Source organism: Manis pentadactyla, chromosome 11 (assembly GCF_030020395.1).
Source record: "Manis pentadactyla isolate mManPen7 chromosome 11, mManPen7.hap1, whole genome shotgun sequence".
In the NCBI taxonomy this organism is placed as follows: domain Eukaryota; kingdom Metazoa; phylum Chordata; class Mammalia; order Pholidota; family Manidae; genus Manis; species Manis pentadactyla.
This window is the reverse complement of record NC_080029.1, coordinates 91,240,288-91,252,699: the sequence shown is the minus strand read 5'-3', so window position 1 is coordinate 91,252,699 and position 12,412 is coordinate 91,240,288. Positions and strand designations below refer to the sequence as shown.

The following is a 12,412-nucleotide window of genomic DNA, read 5'->3' as shown; positions in this document are numbered from 1 at the left end:
CCGCCGGGAGAGGCCCCGCCCTCCTGGAACGCCCCGCCCCACCCCGCCCCGCGGCCCCCACAGGCCGCCCCCAGCCCCCAGCGGTTGGGACGCTGCGCTTCGTCCAGCCTGCGAGACTCGCGGGCATCCCAGGGTTAAGAAATGATTGTTTATTGACGAGTTCATACATCAATACAAATGGACATATTAAAAACAGCCCTCTGCCCTGTGAGACCTGGACAGGGGGGGTACGCCGTGGCCCAAAGTATAAAAGTTATAAATAAGGGGCTTTCAAAACGGTCAGGACAAATCTGACGGGGGACGGCAGTTGCCGGTGGCCTCAGACATGCAGAAGGGGATGGGGCCGGCCTGGCTACGAAGCCCCCTCAAGCTGGACAAGGGGTAGAGAAAGGGGAGCCACCTTCTCACAAACCTTGGCTGGAGTGTACCTCCCGCCTCCTGAGGGGCAGACTGGCCGAGGATCGCGAAGAACCCAGCCCAGAGGGCCAGGCCCGAGCCCTCTTTGGTCTGGGCTGTGGCTGCTGTGCTGGTTGGGGGAATGGGAGTGGATTTCTAACCCTCACAAGGGCAGCTGCAGCCCCGCCAGGGGGCCACCCTCAGCTTCAAGACTCCTGAGACAGGATTTCTTTGCAGTTTGGCCATGCCGGTGACAGTAGAGGAGTTAGGGTGAAACAGGGCTCATCTATCCAGGTGTACGCAGGCTGTTATGTAGCTGGCCACTCTTCAGAACCCAATTTCTTGCTAAGCCTCTGCCTAGAGCTAGCACGGCCACCGGCCTGTCCTGGGAGAATGGGCCTTTGTGGCCTGGAGCTTTGGTAAAACCACTCTGACAGACCTGAGGCAGAAAGCAGCAGGACCCAGAGACATGAGTTCTTCACCCTAACTCCTCAACAACGGTTTCACTATTTGGTCCTACTCTACCTGCCCCATGCCCTGTCCTTACCCTCACCCCTAACAACTGCCCTTCCAATTCTACTCTATCTCCTCACCTCCAACACTTACCTGTCCAACCTACCACTTTTCCAGCATGTCTTGGCCCCTGCTGCAGTCCCACGTGCCTCCCTCCCCTCAACCTCCAGTATTCAGAGCATCTGGGGTGCCCAGCACTGCCTTTGAGGAGCTTCCTTCTACCCCAACCAGGTAACCTATAGGCCATCTTGTATCAACTAGCTTCTGGACACCAGGAATCGAGAATTATGTGTAGTGTGTTCCTTTTTCATGCTCCTTGATAGGAGTTCCACACAAGCCAGGGTGGTGAAGTTCCAAGTCAGCCAGCCAAGATGAACACTCCAACTAGTGTGTGTGTGTGTGTGTGTGTGTGTAGACTTCATCTATGGTCAGGATCCTTAGAGGGTGGGCCAGCACCCTGTAAACCAGGAGGGAAGTTCTAACACATGCTTCTGTCTGAGCACCGCTGAGGACGCAAGAGGGTGGCGCATCTGGGCTCCAGCAGCCTGCTGGGGACCAGGGTAGGCAGATAGGGAAAGTCAAGGGGCTGAGGAAAGCAGGCCAGGCCTTCGTGTTTGCCCAGCAGAGGGCTTACTGTCCTGCAGCAACATCCCATAGCTGTCTCCACACATTATGGCCAGGAGCGAAAGGGGGTACAGGGAAAGAAACAATGCTAGGGCTCTCTTAGGGGGGAACGCGAGTGGAATGTAGGGCCTTGATACCAACTCAAGCCTTCTGATGGCTGGGAACGCCCTGGAGGGCCAGAAGGCTCTGCCTTTCTGAACTGTCAGGAATTAGGGAGCACGGTAACCCTTGCTCTGGCAGCCAGGGGAGTGCAGCTGGTGTGGGAGAAGTGGAGGTAGAGGTGAAGCTCTTCTGTCGGTTGCAGGGCACTGATCACATCGCATCTCGCCTCTACCCCACTGAATACCCTGTGTGTGCTCCATCCCAGGGAGCTGATCCCTGCAGTAATTTCAAATGGCTTCTAAGAAGAGAGGGCCAGCCCTCCCCCCATCTCCCCCAGATGAGGCAGACTGCCCTCCTACTCCTCACAGCACCAAGATGACAAATACCCAAGACTCTCCCCTGCATGAGCCACTGGCAGGGCCATGGAGGCAGGGGTTCCAAGAAAGTGAGGCAATAGTCAGGGAAATAAATTAATAAATACAGGGGCCCCATGAGGAGCAGCTGGGCAAGCCGCTTCCCCTCTGAACATCGATCCCTGCTATCCACTCAGCATCCCCACAGGTTTTGGAAGAGTGGAAGAGGGATTACAGTTTGGAGTAAAGGGAGCATTCACTTAGGACAGGCTTCCGGAACTCAGAGTCTGCGTTCCATGCGCCGCTCCACGGCTCGAAGCAGCAGCTCTGAGTATTGCTCCAGTAGGGCCTGCGTTTGCTCAGCCCCCACGGCCCCAGGGCTCCCTCCTGGGCTGCACATTACTGCCCCAGCGAGGGCTTCTAGCTCCTGCCGCACGGAAGAGAAGGTGTTTCTGAGGAGCTGGGTGATGCGACTTTGCTCTGCTGAGGGTGTCTTGCAGCTGGCCACCTGCAACAGGATCCAGAAAGTGAGTCAGAGGAACAGTGGGGAGACCAGTCAATGGATGTATAAGAAGGTCTAGCCCAAAGAAAGGACTGCACACCCAGTTGGGTGTGGCTGGGAGTTCCACACTCCAAGATCAGCAAGTAAGACCAGAGGATATGGGATGGAGGCCGACTTGGGGCGTGAACTCCAAGAGCCCATTAGGTGGCACCATCCACATCTTGTTACCAACTCCTCTTTTAGAGCTTGGGCCCTGCTGGTCTGTCCTCTATGTCTAGGGTGGCCAAAGAGTTTTTGAATATGAAAAGGGATACTGGGACAACAGGTATAAACTGGGATGGTCCTGAGCAAACTAGGACATGTGACCCCCTACCCTTCTTGTCTAAGGACGTCTTCAGCTCTTAGCCATAATTGACTGACAGGTGCTCAGTTCAAGAGGCCTAACCTGACCTCTAACCTCACCTACTCTGCCCAGGATGACCTTGATTGCTCCACCCACCCAACAGTGGAGGGAAGAGCCTTATCATGATTGTTCTGGATATTCAGTTAGCACTCTTGATGTGCTCTATCTCCCCACTGGTGGGTGCCCAACACGTACCAAGTGGTAAAGCCCCACAGCCTGGCGCACACTGGCCTGGAGCTCTGCTACAAGTTGTTCACACTGCTCCAGGTTCACCACTGGCTCTGAGTGGGGGTGGGGGTGGGGAGGAAACAGCTCAGTAAGGCCCAGCAAAGTTGCCCTTTCAGGCCTCCCCACCCAGGGACCTACCCCCTCCGAGCAGGAGAGGTTCACTCCCCAACACCACACCCCCTCCACGTGCCCTCAGTCCCTTCTTGCATCCTTCCCTCCCAACACCACACAGAAAACCAAGTCCAGAAGAAAGGGCCAGCCCCAGCTCCAGGGCCCAGAGGCACTGAAGGGGCAGGTGGGTCACAGGGAGATCACTAAGGTTGGCACTAAGAGTGTCTCACCATTGGGGTGTGATTTATGGACCAAGACAGGAGCAAATAGGATAAAAATGCCAGAGGCTGGACACACAGAAATGGGATGGAGACAGAGAGTGGCCAACGAGGACGGGAAGGAGGACAGGGCATGAGATTAAGCAGGGGGAGCTGTGCACACCTGAGTCCTGGCTCAGGGCTGCCCCTGGCCTGGTGCAGCCCATGGGGCTGGGAGTCTTCTCAGGAAGTAGGGGTTGCAAGTTCTCAGGGCCTTGGAGGAGGCTGTTGACTGGCAGTCGCTGGGCACTGGGTCCATTGGGCCCAGGCTGAGCCTGGCATTCTGTCCTTGGCTTGAGAGGGATACCCTCCCCCAAACAAGCCCGCCTTTCCGGTGTACTATGAGTCTTTCCTAGGCCTGCCAGGGTGCCAGGTTGTTCTGCCTCACCAGGGGCCCGGCCTTTGATTACAGGTGAGAATGTGGCTAGAGAAGGACGATCAGGCAGTGGCTTTGGGATGTCCAGGACCAGGTGAGCCCGGCTGGGCAGGGCCAGCTTGCTGAGTGGTGAGACTCGAATGGGGGTAGGAGCCTGAGGTTCAGCCACCAGGCCCAAGTTCTCCCCAACAGAGATGCTGCGGGATATCTTGGCCATGGAACTAGCGGTGGGGTTCTGGTAGGAGTGGGGCCGAGACAGACGGCCATCAGCCTGAGACAGGGAGCGCAGACACTCCTGGGCCTCCATTTCCCGTAAGAGCAATGGGCCTGATGGAGGGGCCTCGTCTGCAGAGGAGACAGACGTATGCAGGTCAGGTGGTGAGGAAGGCATCCCAAGTGCAAAAGCTCAGCTCCCTGGGAGTCGCTGTCCCCTGCACATACCCACTAAGGGACACCCGGTGGCAAGCACAGTGACACATCCGGGTTACAGGCTCTCCTTCCTCTAATGCTCATGTGCTCCACAGTCCCCACACCCTAGAACTGAGCCCACCAGCCTCCTCACCCTGCGGCACCAGACTCTGTGTAGACTGGGCTTTCTGGAGTCCACCTAAGGGGCTGGCTGTGGCCACTCTCTTGGGGGCCCAGCTGCTATCCGGGCTGAGACGGCGGCGTGGCAACAGCACAGGGGCTGCCTGCTGGGGGCCAGGGTTTCCAGGGGAGGGTGCCGCCTCTGGGGGTGCTCCTGGAGGACTGGCACCATTGCCTCCCAGGTCCTCACCAGATGCCTGCAGCATCTGGGCTGGTCTCGACGTCAGTGGCAGGCTTGAGGAAGATGGGGACAGTTCCCTACGGGAAGGAAATGTGGAGGAAGGCCCGAAGAAGGGTCAGGGCTCCTCCCTGGCAAGATGGGAGAGAATTTCTCATAGGACTACAAACGTGCTAGGAGAGAAGGGCAGACACAAAGCCAGCCAGGCCAGCTGTTCCAAAACTTGGGGTGCAAAATACTGTTGGGCACAGGAAGGCAGAAGCCTTGGAGAAAGGAAGACTGCAGGCTGCCCCAGGGGCAGGACTGGCCCTTTTTGGGAGCACTGGAAGGTCAGGAGAGCAGGAGCTCCTCAGGGAAGAGAGAGCTGCTACGAGGAGAGGTACCTGAGTGGGGGGGTCTGCACTTGTGATAGGAATCGTGAAGAAATGCTCCGAGACTCTGTCCTCTCTGGCACCCGCACTGGGCCCCCTGCCAGGGTGATAGAAATCATGATTCAAAGCAAGCCCCCCTTGAAGCCAGCCCCAGGGCATGGCGTGCCCTTGGACCCTCCCTCTCACCCAGGCAAGTAGGAGGGGAGGGCAGACTGCAGTGACCAAGTGCTGGCCCTCAGACCACACCTGGAGCAGCCCCATTGGCCAGAGTCTCAAAGTGCTGTTTCAGAAACTGCTCCTGGTCTGGGGTATGAGGGCTGCCATCCTGCAGCCCATAGTGGGCAGTGCCTGCCTCCTCTTCCTCTTCCTCATCACCCTCAGCTGGCTCTTCAAGGTCTGAGGAAATGCCATCCACACTCAGGGGCTCCGTGCTCTCAGAGTCTGGATGTGGGGAGGGGGAGAAGCATCATGCCGCACCCATGTCGCCAGAGCCTCAGCTCCCACCTCAGGGCGCTGACCTGCCTCAGTACGGCAGCCTCACCTTCATTGGGATGCTCAGGGCTGGAAAGGCGGCTGCTGCTGTAATCCACAGAGCAGGCACTGTCAGGACTGTGCTTCTCTGAGCCCCTGCCACCTGGGTACACTCTTCCCAGGGTCCCTCGGGCTGGAGCCTGCACCTGGAAGCCACTGCCAGGAAGGCCAGCAGGGAGGAGAGGCTGTGAACAGGGCAAGCAGCAGTCCTGGTGGACTCCTGCCTTCCTTCCCTGCCCCCTCCCCGGAAGCAGGACAGGGGATGAGGCAATGGCAAAGTGGTGCGCAAGCCCCAAGAACCCTGGGCCAGTCCTCCCCTAACTAAAGAATGCCTGAAGGTAAGGGAAGATGGGAGCTGTCTGGCCCCTGAGGTCAGGTGAGGAAAGGACCCTTGCCTGGTATCCAGGGTGGGGCTGTCACTTGGCTCTGGGTAGACAATACCATCTTCAATAGGTGCAGCCTCCAGGTCTTGGGCAAAGACCCCTTCCTCTTGGGACAACAGTTGGATAATGTGGGGGCAGGAACAGGGTTGGGAAGCCTGAGGCTGAGGGGACTTTTCATTCTGGGAACACACAAAGGGGCATTACTAGGATTGCTGATATGAGAGGGTCTTGGAAAAGAGGTAAAGGTGGGGAAAGATTTGGTAGGCACCAATTCTGGGGAAAGCTGAATACTCCAATTATGAGAACAGACACCAAGACGCCAGGATATCCTAGCACTCAGGGCTGCAACCTCCAGCCACCACTGGGTGTCATGAGCCCTCCAAGGAATCCAGCCCAGGACAAAAGCTACCTTTTGCTGCCCCCACCCCTCCTGCCCTCACCTTACCGTACAGCCTAGCCAGCCCCAGCCCCAGTGACTTTGCAGTTTGGGTTACCCATGTGCCTCAGGAACAGAGCAAGCATAGTTGGATCAGGGCTCAGGCCCCAGCCGTCGGCACAAGGCTGGCTAAAGCTGCTTGGAGATCTCTAGGGACCTGGGAGAAGGCTGGCTCACCTGGCTAGCATGTGAGGTCTCAGGGGCCTGCTGACCATGCCTCCCAGGGCCAGATGGGGACATGGCCAGCGAGTTCCAGCTAGGGCCCCGAAGGCTCGGAGCCAGTGTCTCCAGCTGCCGCAGGTCTAGCATGGAGCGAACACTCAGCTCTGCACCTGGCTGAGCCCAGCGCCCCCTTCTTCTGGGTCCTTGGTTGCCCACAGGAGTGTGGTCCAGGAACTCCACCATCTGCTGTGTCTGGTGAAGGTGGGGTGGGGGAGGAATAACCACAACCACACAATAGTATTAGCAAACACTCATATGTCACTTACTGTATGCCAGGCACTTTACATGTATTAGCTCATTTAATCCTCACAACCACCTTAAATAAGTAGGTACTAGTATTAGCCCCATTTTCACAGATGGGAAAACTGAAGCACAGAGGGTTTAAATGACTTGTCCCAAGTCCCATAAGTTACAACTCAGGTAGTCTGCCCCCAGAGTTAAGGTCTTAGCTTCACTCTATGCTTCTAGTCTCAGCCTTCACCTGGTGTCATGAGGCCTCAGAGATGAAAGTCTCTTAAATCCCTTAGTCTGAGTTTAGCCCCAACAGAACCCCCATGCCCACTCACAGCACCAAGGACAGACCACCAGCCCAGCCTTGGGACTCCTGGCCCAGTCAGAACACACCATGGACCCTCACCCCCACCCCCACGCCCAAGAAACTGCTGCTGACCGCAGAAGGTACCTGTGCCTGAAACCCTGGCATCCGACGAGGGAGGGCCGGGCGCCTCAGGCCCTGCTCTGAGAGCCCTTATCCTGCTCTGGCCAGTCTGAAGTAGCTGCTCAGTTACTGATCCTCTTATGGCCTTTTCCCTCTAACTGTTCTGGAACTTATGAACTTACCTCCTAACCTGGGGCCTTTAGAACCACAGTTGTTCAATTTCTGCTCTTTGGACCTTTGATTTTCTTGAACTTTAGTTTTGTTTGGCTCAGACCCCCCTTATGTATTCCCCACCTCAACCTGTTCTCCATTCACATTTACTCCCAGGCTCCCAGGCAGCTAAATAAGTGGAGTACATCCTCTAGCGGCAACTAACGTTTGCAGACCACCTCACTGGTCCCAGGAAGGAAATACCTGGTCTTCATCATCCCTAACCTGGGACAGACACAGCTGCTTGAACTGCCCCCACAAGGCCCTTCCTTGAATACAACAGGTGGAGCATGTAGGCCAGATCAGAGAGTCTGGCTTTCACCTTCCTTCACCTCTCATAACCTTGAAGGGCATTTTTTTTTTAACAATCAAGACTTACCTGGCTCATCTCCCAGTGAGACAGGCTTCGGGGCAGGGCAGGGCTGGGCACTAAGGCTAGACAGAGACAGGCAGTCAGAGTGTCTTCCTGCCCACCCACCCAGAGCCTGGCCCCACAGCAGCCCATAGCCCATGTGGCCACAGGGATGCTCTGGTTTCCTCAGCTCACACTGCTTCCACCCCAACAGTCCCAGAAAGGTCCTATCTAGCCACTATACTGGCTGGTGCTGGTCTGGCCCTACACCAGACTTCCACAGACCTGACCCTTTCTTGGTTCCCTTGGCAAGAATGGGTAGAGCTGGAAGTTCTTCTTCTTCAGTGCCCTCATCCTCTCCCTCCTTGTCACTGTCTGATGAGAGAGCTGGTCCAGGAGACAGCATCGACGGAGCCTCATGCCTGAGTCCAGGACAAGGAGGTCATGTGGAGAGGAGACTTAATGGGGGAAGAGGTCAACCTCATGGATCTTTGTGTGAGAAACAAGTGTTGAGAGACACAGAGCCATGGAATAGCAGGTCCAGAGCAAGGAGGAGGTGCAGGGAGATCACAAGGAGCCATCTGGACATCCACCACCACTTGCCCATATCCCATACTCTGTTCTCACCAGCTGGGTCCAGCCGACCTTTGAGGAGAAGGTGGTCCTTGTTGCTTGCCCCCTCGCTGATGCTGGCGCAGCTCAGCCAGACGCTGTCTCATTCTGATGGTCATCTCAGAGCTCAGGCGCCACACAAATATGCAGCTGCACAGAGTCATAGAGTTGGGTGAGGAGGGGAAGGGCAGGACCCTGCAGGTGGCAACAGCATTAGTTCCCTTTCTCCACTGGCAAGGAGACCAGAGGCATCCTCTAGCGCCAGGTCTGGCTGGGTCAAGAAATACCACTCTACTGCCCAGAGACTTCAAGGCGTGAAGAGAGGCAAGGGGGCAGGGTGCATCTGCAACCCCAAGAAAGAATTTGTATCTCAGGGAAGTTGGCCTCTGCTCACCTGTCCCCTGATACGGAGATAAGATGTTTGCAGTCATTGCTGAATTTCATGCCAGTGACAATCTCTGTGAAAAACAAAGAATTTGGCCTATGAGCCACCCTGAAGTCCCAGCCAGGCTTCTGTCCTAACAATGAAGGTGGGGGGCTGGTTGGAGGGGAGGAGCAGGCAGCTCTGTAGGGTCCCAAGAAATAAAAGGAAAAAAGAGTCAAGGCCCAGGGGTAGCATACTAGTGCTACACTCACCTGAGTGGCCAAACATGGTGGCCACACACTCGCCTGAGGAGAAGTCAAAAATGGAGAGGTTCTTGTCAGAACAGCTGGTGGCAATGTAGATTCCTGAGGGGTCTGTCTGCACCTGAAGGAGAGGGACACAGCTGGAAGAGGACGGGAAGCCCCAGTTCCTCTCCACCTAAGACAACTGTCCTCCCATTCTGTGGCCCAGTGCCCATCCCACTGGGCCCTTACCTTAATCAGAGTGCCATCATCACCCTGTGACCCTTTAAACAGCTTTTTCTGCTTTCCACTGTTTATGTTAAAGATCCTATAAGAAACACACTGTCATTCACATGAGGAGAAGGCCAGGATAAAGCACACCTGGGTGAAGGAAACACCAGCATCTACTCCCAGCCCTGTTCTCTCTGGGTGCCACTCCCCAACAACAAAGAGACTATCACCTCTTGGGTGAGACAAGTACTCATTCTGTAGGCTCAAGGGGATACAAAGTCCTGGACAGATAGAGGAGGGGACTGAGCTGCCTACAGCTGACCCCCTGAGGCAAAAAGGAATGTGGTCAGATGGTCTGAGAAGGGGATGCCCACCGAATATTTCGGTCCTGGCAGCCAATGGCCGTGTACTTCCAGCTGGGCTCCACATCCATGTCATAAAGGGTTGTCTTCCGTACCACGTGGTGTGTCCGTGTAAACTGTACTCCATCTCCAGACTGCAGGAGTGCAGCATGTGGGCAGACCCCATGCCCAAATGCCACACCAGGCCCAGAGAGCCCTGCATTCACCTCCCTTCACCTCTTGCAACCTCAGGTAGGGGAATGGTAGAGAACCCAGCCCCCCTCTGCCCCATTCAGGGAAGCCCCATTCCCTCACCTTCTGTGCAGTGCGGAAGTAGATGCTCTTGTCTGCTCCACAGCTGATCATGCGGACTTGCCCATCACTGGCTACGGAGGAGGGGGACCTCGCTGTTCCCACTGCCTCTCACGAGGAAGCCAGACTTTCCTCTGCCCTCCCTCCATACTGCCCGCCTATGGAGCTACTCTGCGTGGCTGGGACAACCAATTAAATCAGGGTATTTCCCTTCAAACCTAAAACTTTCCTTTGTCTCTATCCTCAGCCAACCTGGTTGGGTCAGGCTCCCCTGGACTGAGAGTCTATATCCCACCTGTCTTCCCATCCAGCCCCAGGCCTCCCAGCTGCTGCACAACACTCCCCCGTGACTGGCACACTGTTCTCATGGAGGCAGGAGGCAGGTGGCAGTGGGGCATGGGATGGTGGTGGCAGGTGGTAGAATAGGCCTGGACTGCCCTGGCCCACCTGCAAATTTGACAGCAGTGATGGAGGATGAGTGCTCATCCAGTGTCTGCTGGAGACTGTACTCCCGTCCGGCGTCCAGCACATGGATCAGCCGGTCCCGGCTCGCCGATGCCAGCAGCTTCAGACCTAAGGTTGGAAGAACTTCAGCAGCCCACAAGCACCCAGCGCAGCCCCTTATCTAGGCCCAGCTAAGAGGGCCTCAAGAACTGAGCCCCATCCCTAAGCCAACAGAACCATGGAGCAGGGATGGAGCAGCCCTCCTCTAAACCGACAAAGACACCAAATGATTCAAAGGATTTTCGGTCCCACATCCAAGAGCCAGATTAAATATATGTGGCAGTAGCAGGACTGGAGGAGCCCTGTGCCATTCTGGGCTAGACACCGGCATCCTCTTTACCTGTGTCTGGCTTCGAGTATTCCAAGCACAGAATTTCTGAGTCATGGGCCTCCACCTTGAGCATCTCACTCAGAGACCTCAGCTCATGCACCCTGCAAAGATGAGGAGAGGAGGAAGGAGACCATTGTCAGGCTGTAGGAGGAGAGACTCACCCTCCTTCCTCTGCTGTATCTTTTCCCCCAACCTTTTCAAAAATGTATTTTTATTACTTTTTGACTTTAGGCTTAGAGAAAAGTTTCAGTGAGTACAGACAACTTTTACATTTCCCTCACCCAGCTTTCCCTAATGTTAACACCTTAGGTAACAACAGTTCAATTACCAGAACCAGGATTTTTACATTGGTACAATATTGTTAATTGAAGATTTTATTTGAATTTCACCAGTTTACTGCAATGTCATTTTTCTGAATTCAAGATCCTTTCCTGAGTTCAAATTTCATTTAGCTCTTTCTACTTAGTCCCCTGTAGTCTGTAACAGTTCTTCAGCCTTTCTCTATCTTTCATGACCTTTATACTTTCAGAGAGCATTGGTCAGTTACTCTGTCATATGGGCCTTAATCTGAGTTCATCTGATGTTATGTCAGATGATTGGACAGGGTTCATGTTTCTTTGGCAAGAATACCCCAGAAACACTGCTATGTCTTCTGTATTATGTACACCATATTATGGGCTTCATGATGTTGATATGGGAATGTTAAGCTTGATCACTTGGTTAAGATGGTTTCTGCTGGGTATCTTCATGGTAAAGTTATCTTTCCCTTGTATATAAATATCTTGTTCTCCACTCTGTTCATGGGGACCTAACTCAGCCAGCCTCTATCATGGGAGGCAGCCAGTACCCACTCCAGGCCTAGCGTTACCTGAGTGTGCCCATACGGTCCCCTGAGGCTAGGTGCTGTCCATTGGGGCTGATACACACAGAGCGGATGCCCACACGGGGATCCATCAGAGACCCATCGGCTTTGTCTCCTCCAGGAAGCTCAGTGTCTAGCAGGGCCTGAGTGTTTCCATCCACATAGATGATTTTAATGAGGTCCTGGTGGAGCAGGTCAGGAGAAGAGGTGAATAAGGCAGGTCTGACCATACATAGCTGCAAGGGGAGAGGAGTGCTGGACAAGATAAAACCTTGGCTCACAGAGCCCGGCCAAATAAGAGCTGGAAGATCAAGTTCTGGGTCCCCAGTTCCTGCAAGGAGGTGTGAAAGCTGAAGGGATGGGGTTAGTAAGTGGGGAGTTGGGGCCTTCAGGCCTTGGGACTCACATTGCTGAGGATGTTTCGGTGCAAGGTGGAAACATATATGCCGGAGTTCTCTGTGTTCCACAGGCGGATGGTATTGTCTGAAGAACAGGTGATAAACGAACTAGGGGGCAGGCAAGCCTGGTTACTGTCCTTCACTTCAGGGTAGACCTGAAGGGGCACAGGGAACAAAGTCAGATCTCTAGTTAGAGAGCAGTCCCTGCCTCCCCGAGAAGATGGGAGTGCAATTAAAGAGATAATACTGGCCAAGACTTAGCCCAGTGTCTGTCACACAGAAGCATGCCATAAGGTCTAGATACTCTGCATACTCACTAAGGGAAGACACACTAACAAGCACCTACCAAGTACCAGGCACTCTTCTGCTCCTACTTAGTTTATTTCATTTAATTCTTAGGACGGTTAGATGAATCAGGTAC

At 54.9% G+C, this 12,412-nt stretch overlaps 1 protein-coding gene across 5 annotated transcripts in view; it reads right to left on the bottom strand.

The window, feature by feature from the left end:
* Window positions 1-2,092: 2,092 nt before the first annotated feature.
* The window catches only part of MAPKBP1 (mitogen-activated protein kinase binding protein 1), a 51,182-nt gene continuing 40,862 nt past the window's right edge, over window positions 2,093-12,412 (bottom strand). For 4 of the 5 annotated variants that reach the window (XM_057488718.1, XM_036923782.2, XM_057488716.1 and 1 more), the window contains 21 exons: window positions 12,000-12,146; window positions 11,600-11,775; window positions 10,741-10,832; window positions 10,344-10,469; window positions 9,900-9,970; window positions 9,618-9,739; window positions 9,265-9,340; window positions 9,043-9,154; window positions 8,801-8,864; window positions 8,422-8,556; window positions 8,080-8,216; window positions 7,822-7,877; window positions 6,530-6,766; window positions 5,929-6,095; window positions 5,544-5,689; window positions 5,249-5,443; window positions 5,015-5,099; window positions 4,428-4,711; window positions 3,614-4,210; window positions 3,089-3,174; window positions 2,093-2,496 (listed from right to left, as the gene is read on the bottom strand). In XM_057488718.1, coding sequence (XP_057344701.1) covers window positions 2,269-2,496; window positions 3,089-3,174; window positions 3,614-4,210; window positions 4,428-4,711; window positions 5,015-5,099; window positions 5,249-5,443; window positions 5,544-5,689; window positions 5,929-6,095; window positions 6,530-6,766; window positions 7,822-7,877; window positions 8,080-8,216; window positions 8,422-8,556; window positions 8,801-8,864; window positions 9,043-9,154; window positions 9,265-9,340; window positions 9,618-9,739; window positions 9,900-9,970; window positions 10,344-10,469; window positions 10,741-10,832; window positions 11,600-11,775; window positions 12,000-12,146 — 3,339 coding nt within the window. In that variant the 3' untranslated portion in view covers window positions 2,093-2,268. The remainder of the gene's footprint in view (window positions 2,497-3,088; window positions 3,175-3,613; window positions 4,211-4,427; window positions 4,712-5,014; window positions 5,100-5,248; window positions 5,444-5,543; window positions 5,690-5,928; window positions 6,096-6,529; window positions 6,767-7,821; window positions 7,878-8,079; window positions 8,217-8,421; window positions 8,557-8,800; window positions 8,865-9,042; window positions 9,155-9,264; window positions 9,341-9,617; window positions 9,740-9,899; window positions 9,971-10,343; window positions 10,470-10,740; window positions 10,833-11,599; window positions 11,776-11,999; window positions 12,147-12,412) is intronic. The other variant, XM_036923783.2, reaches the window with a different exon arrangement.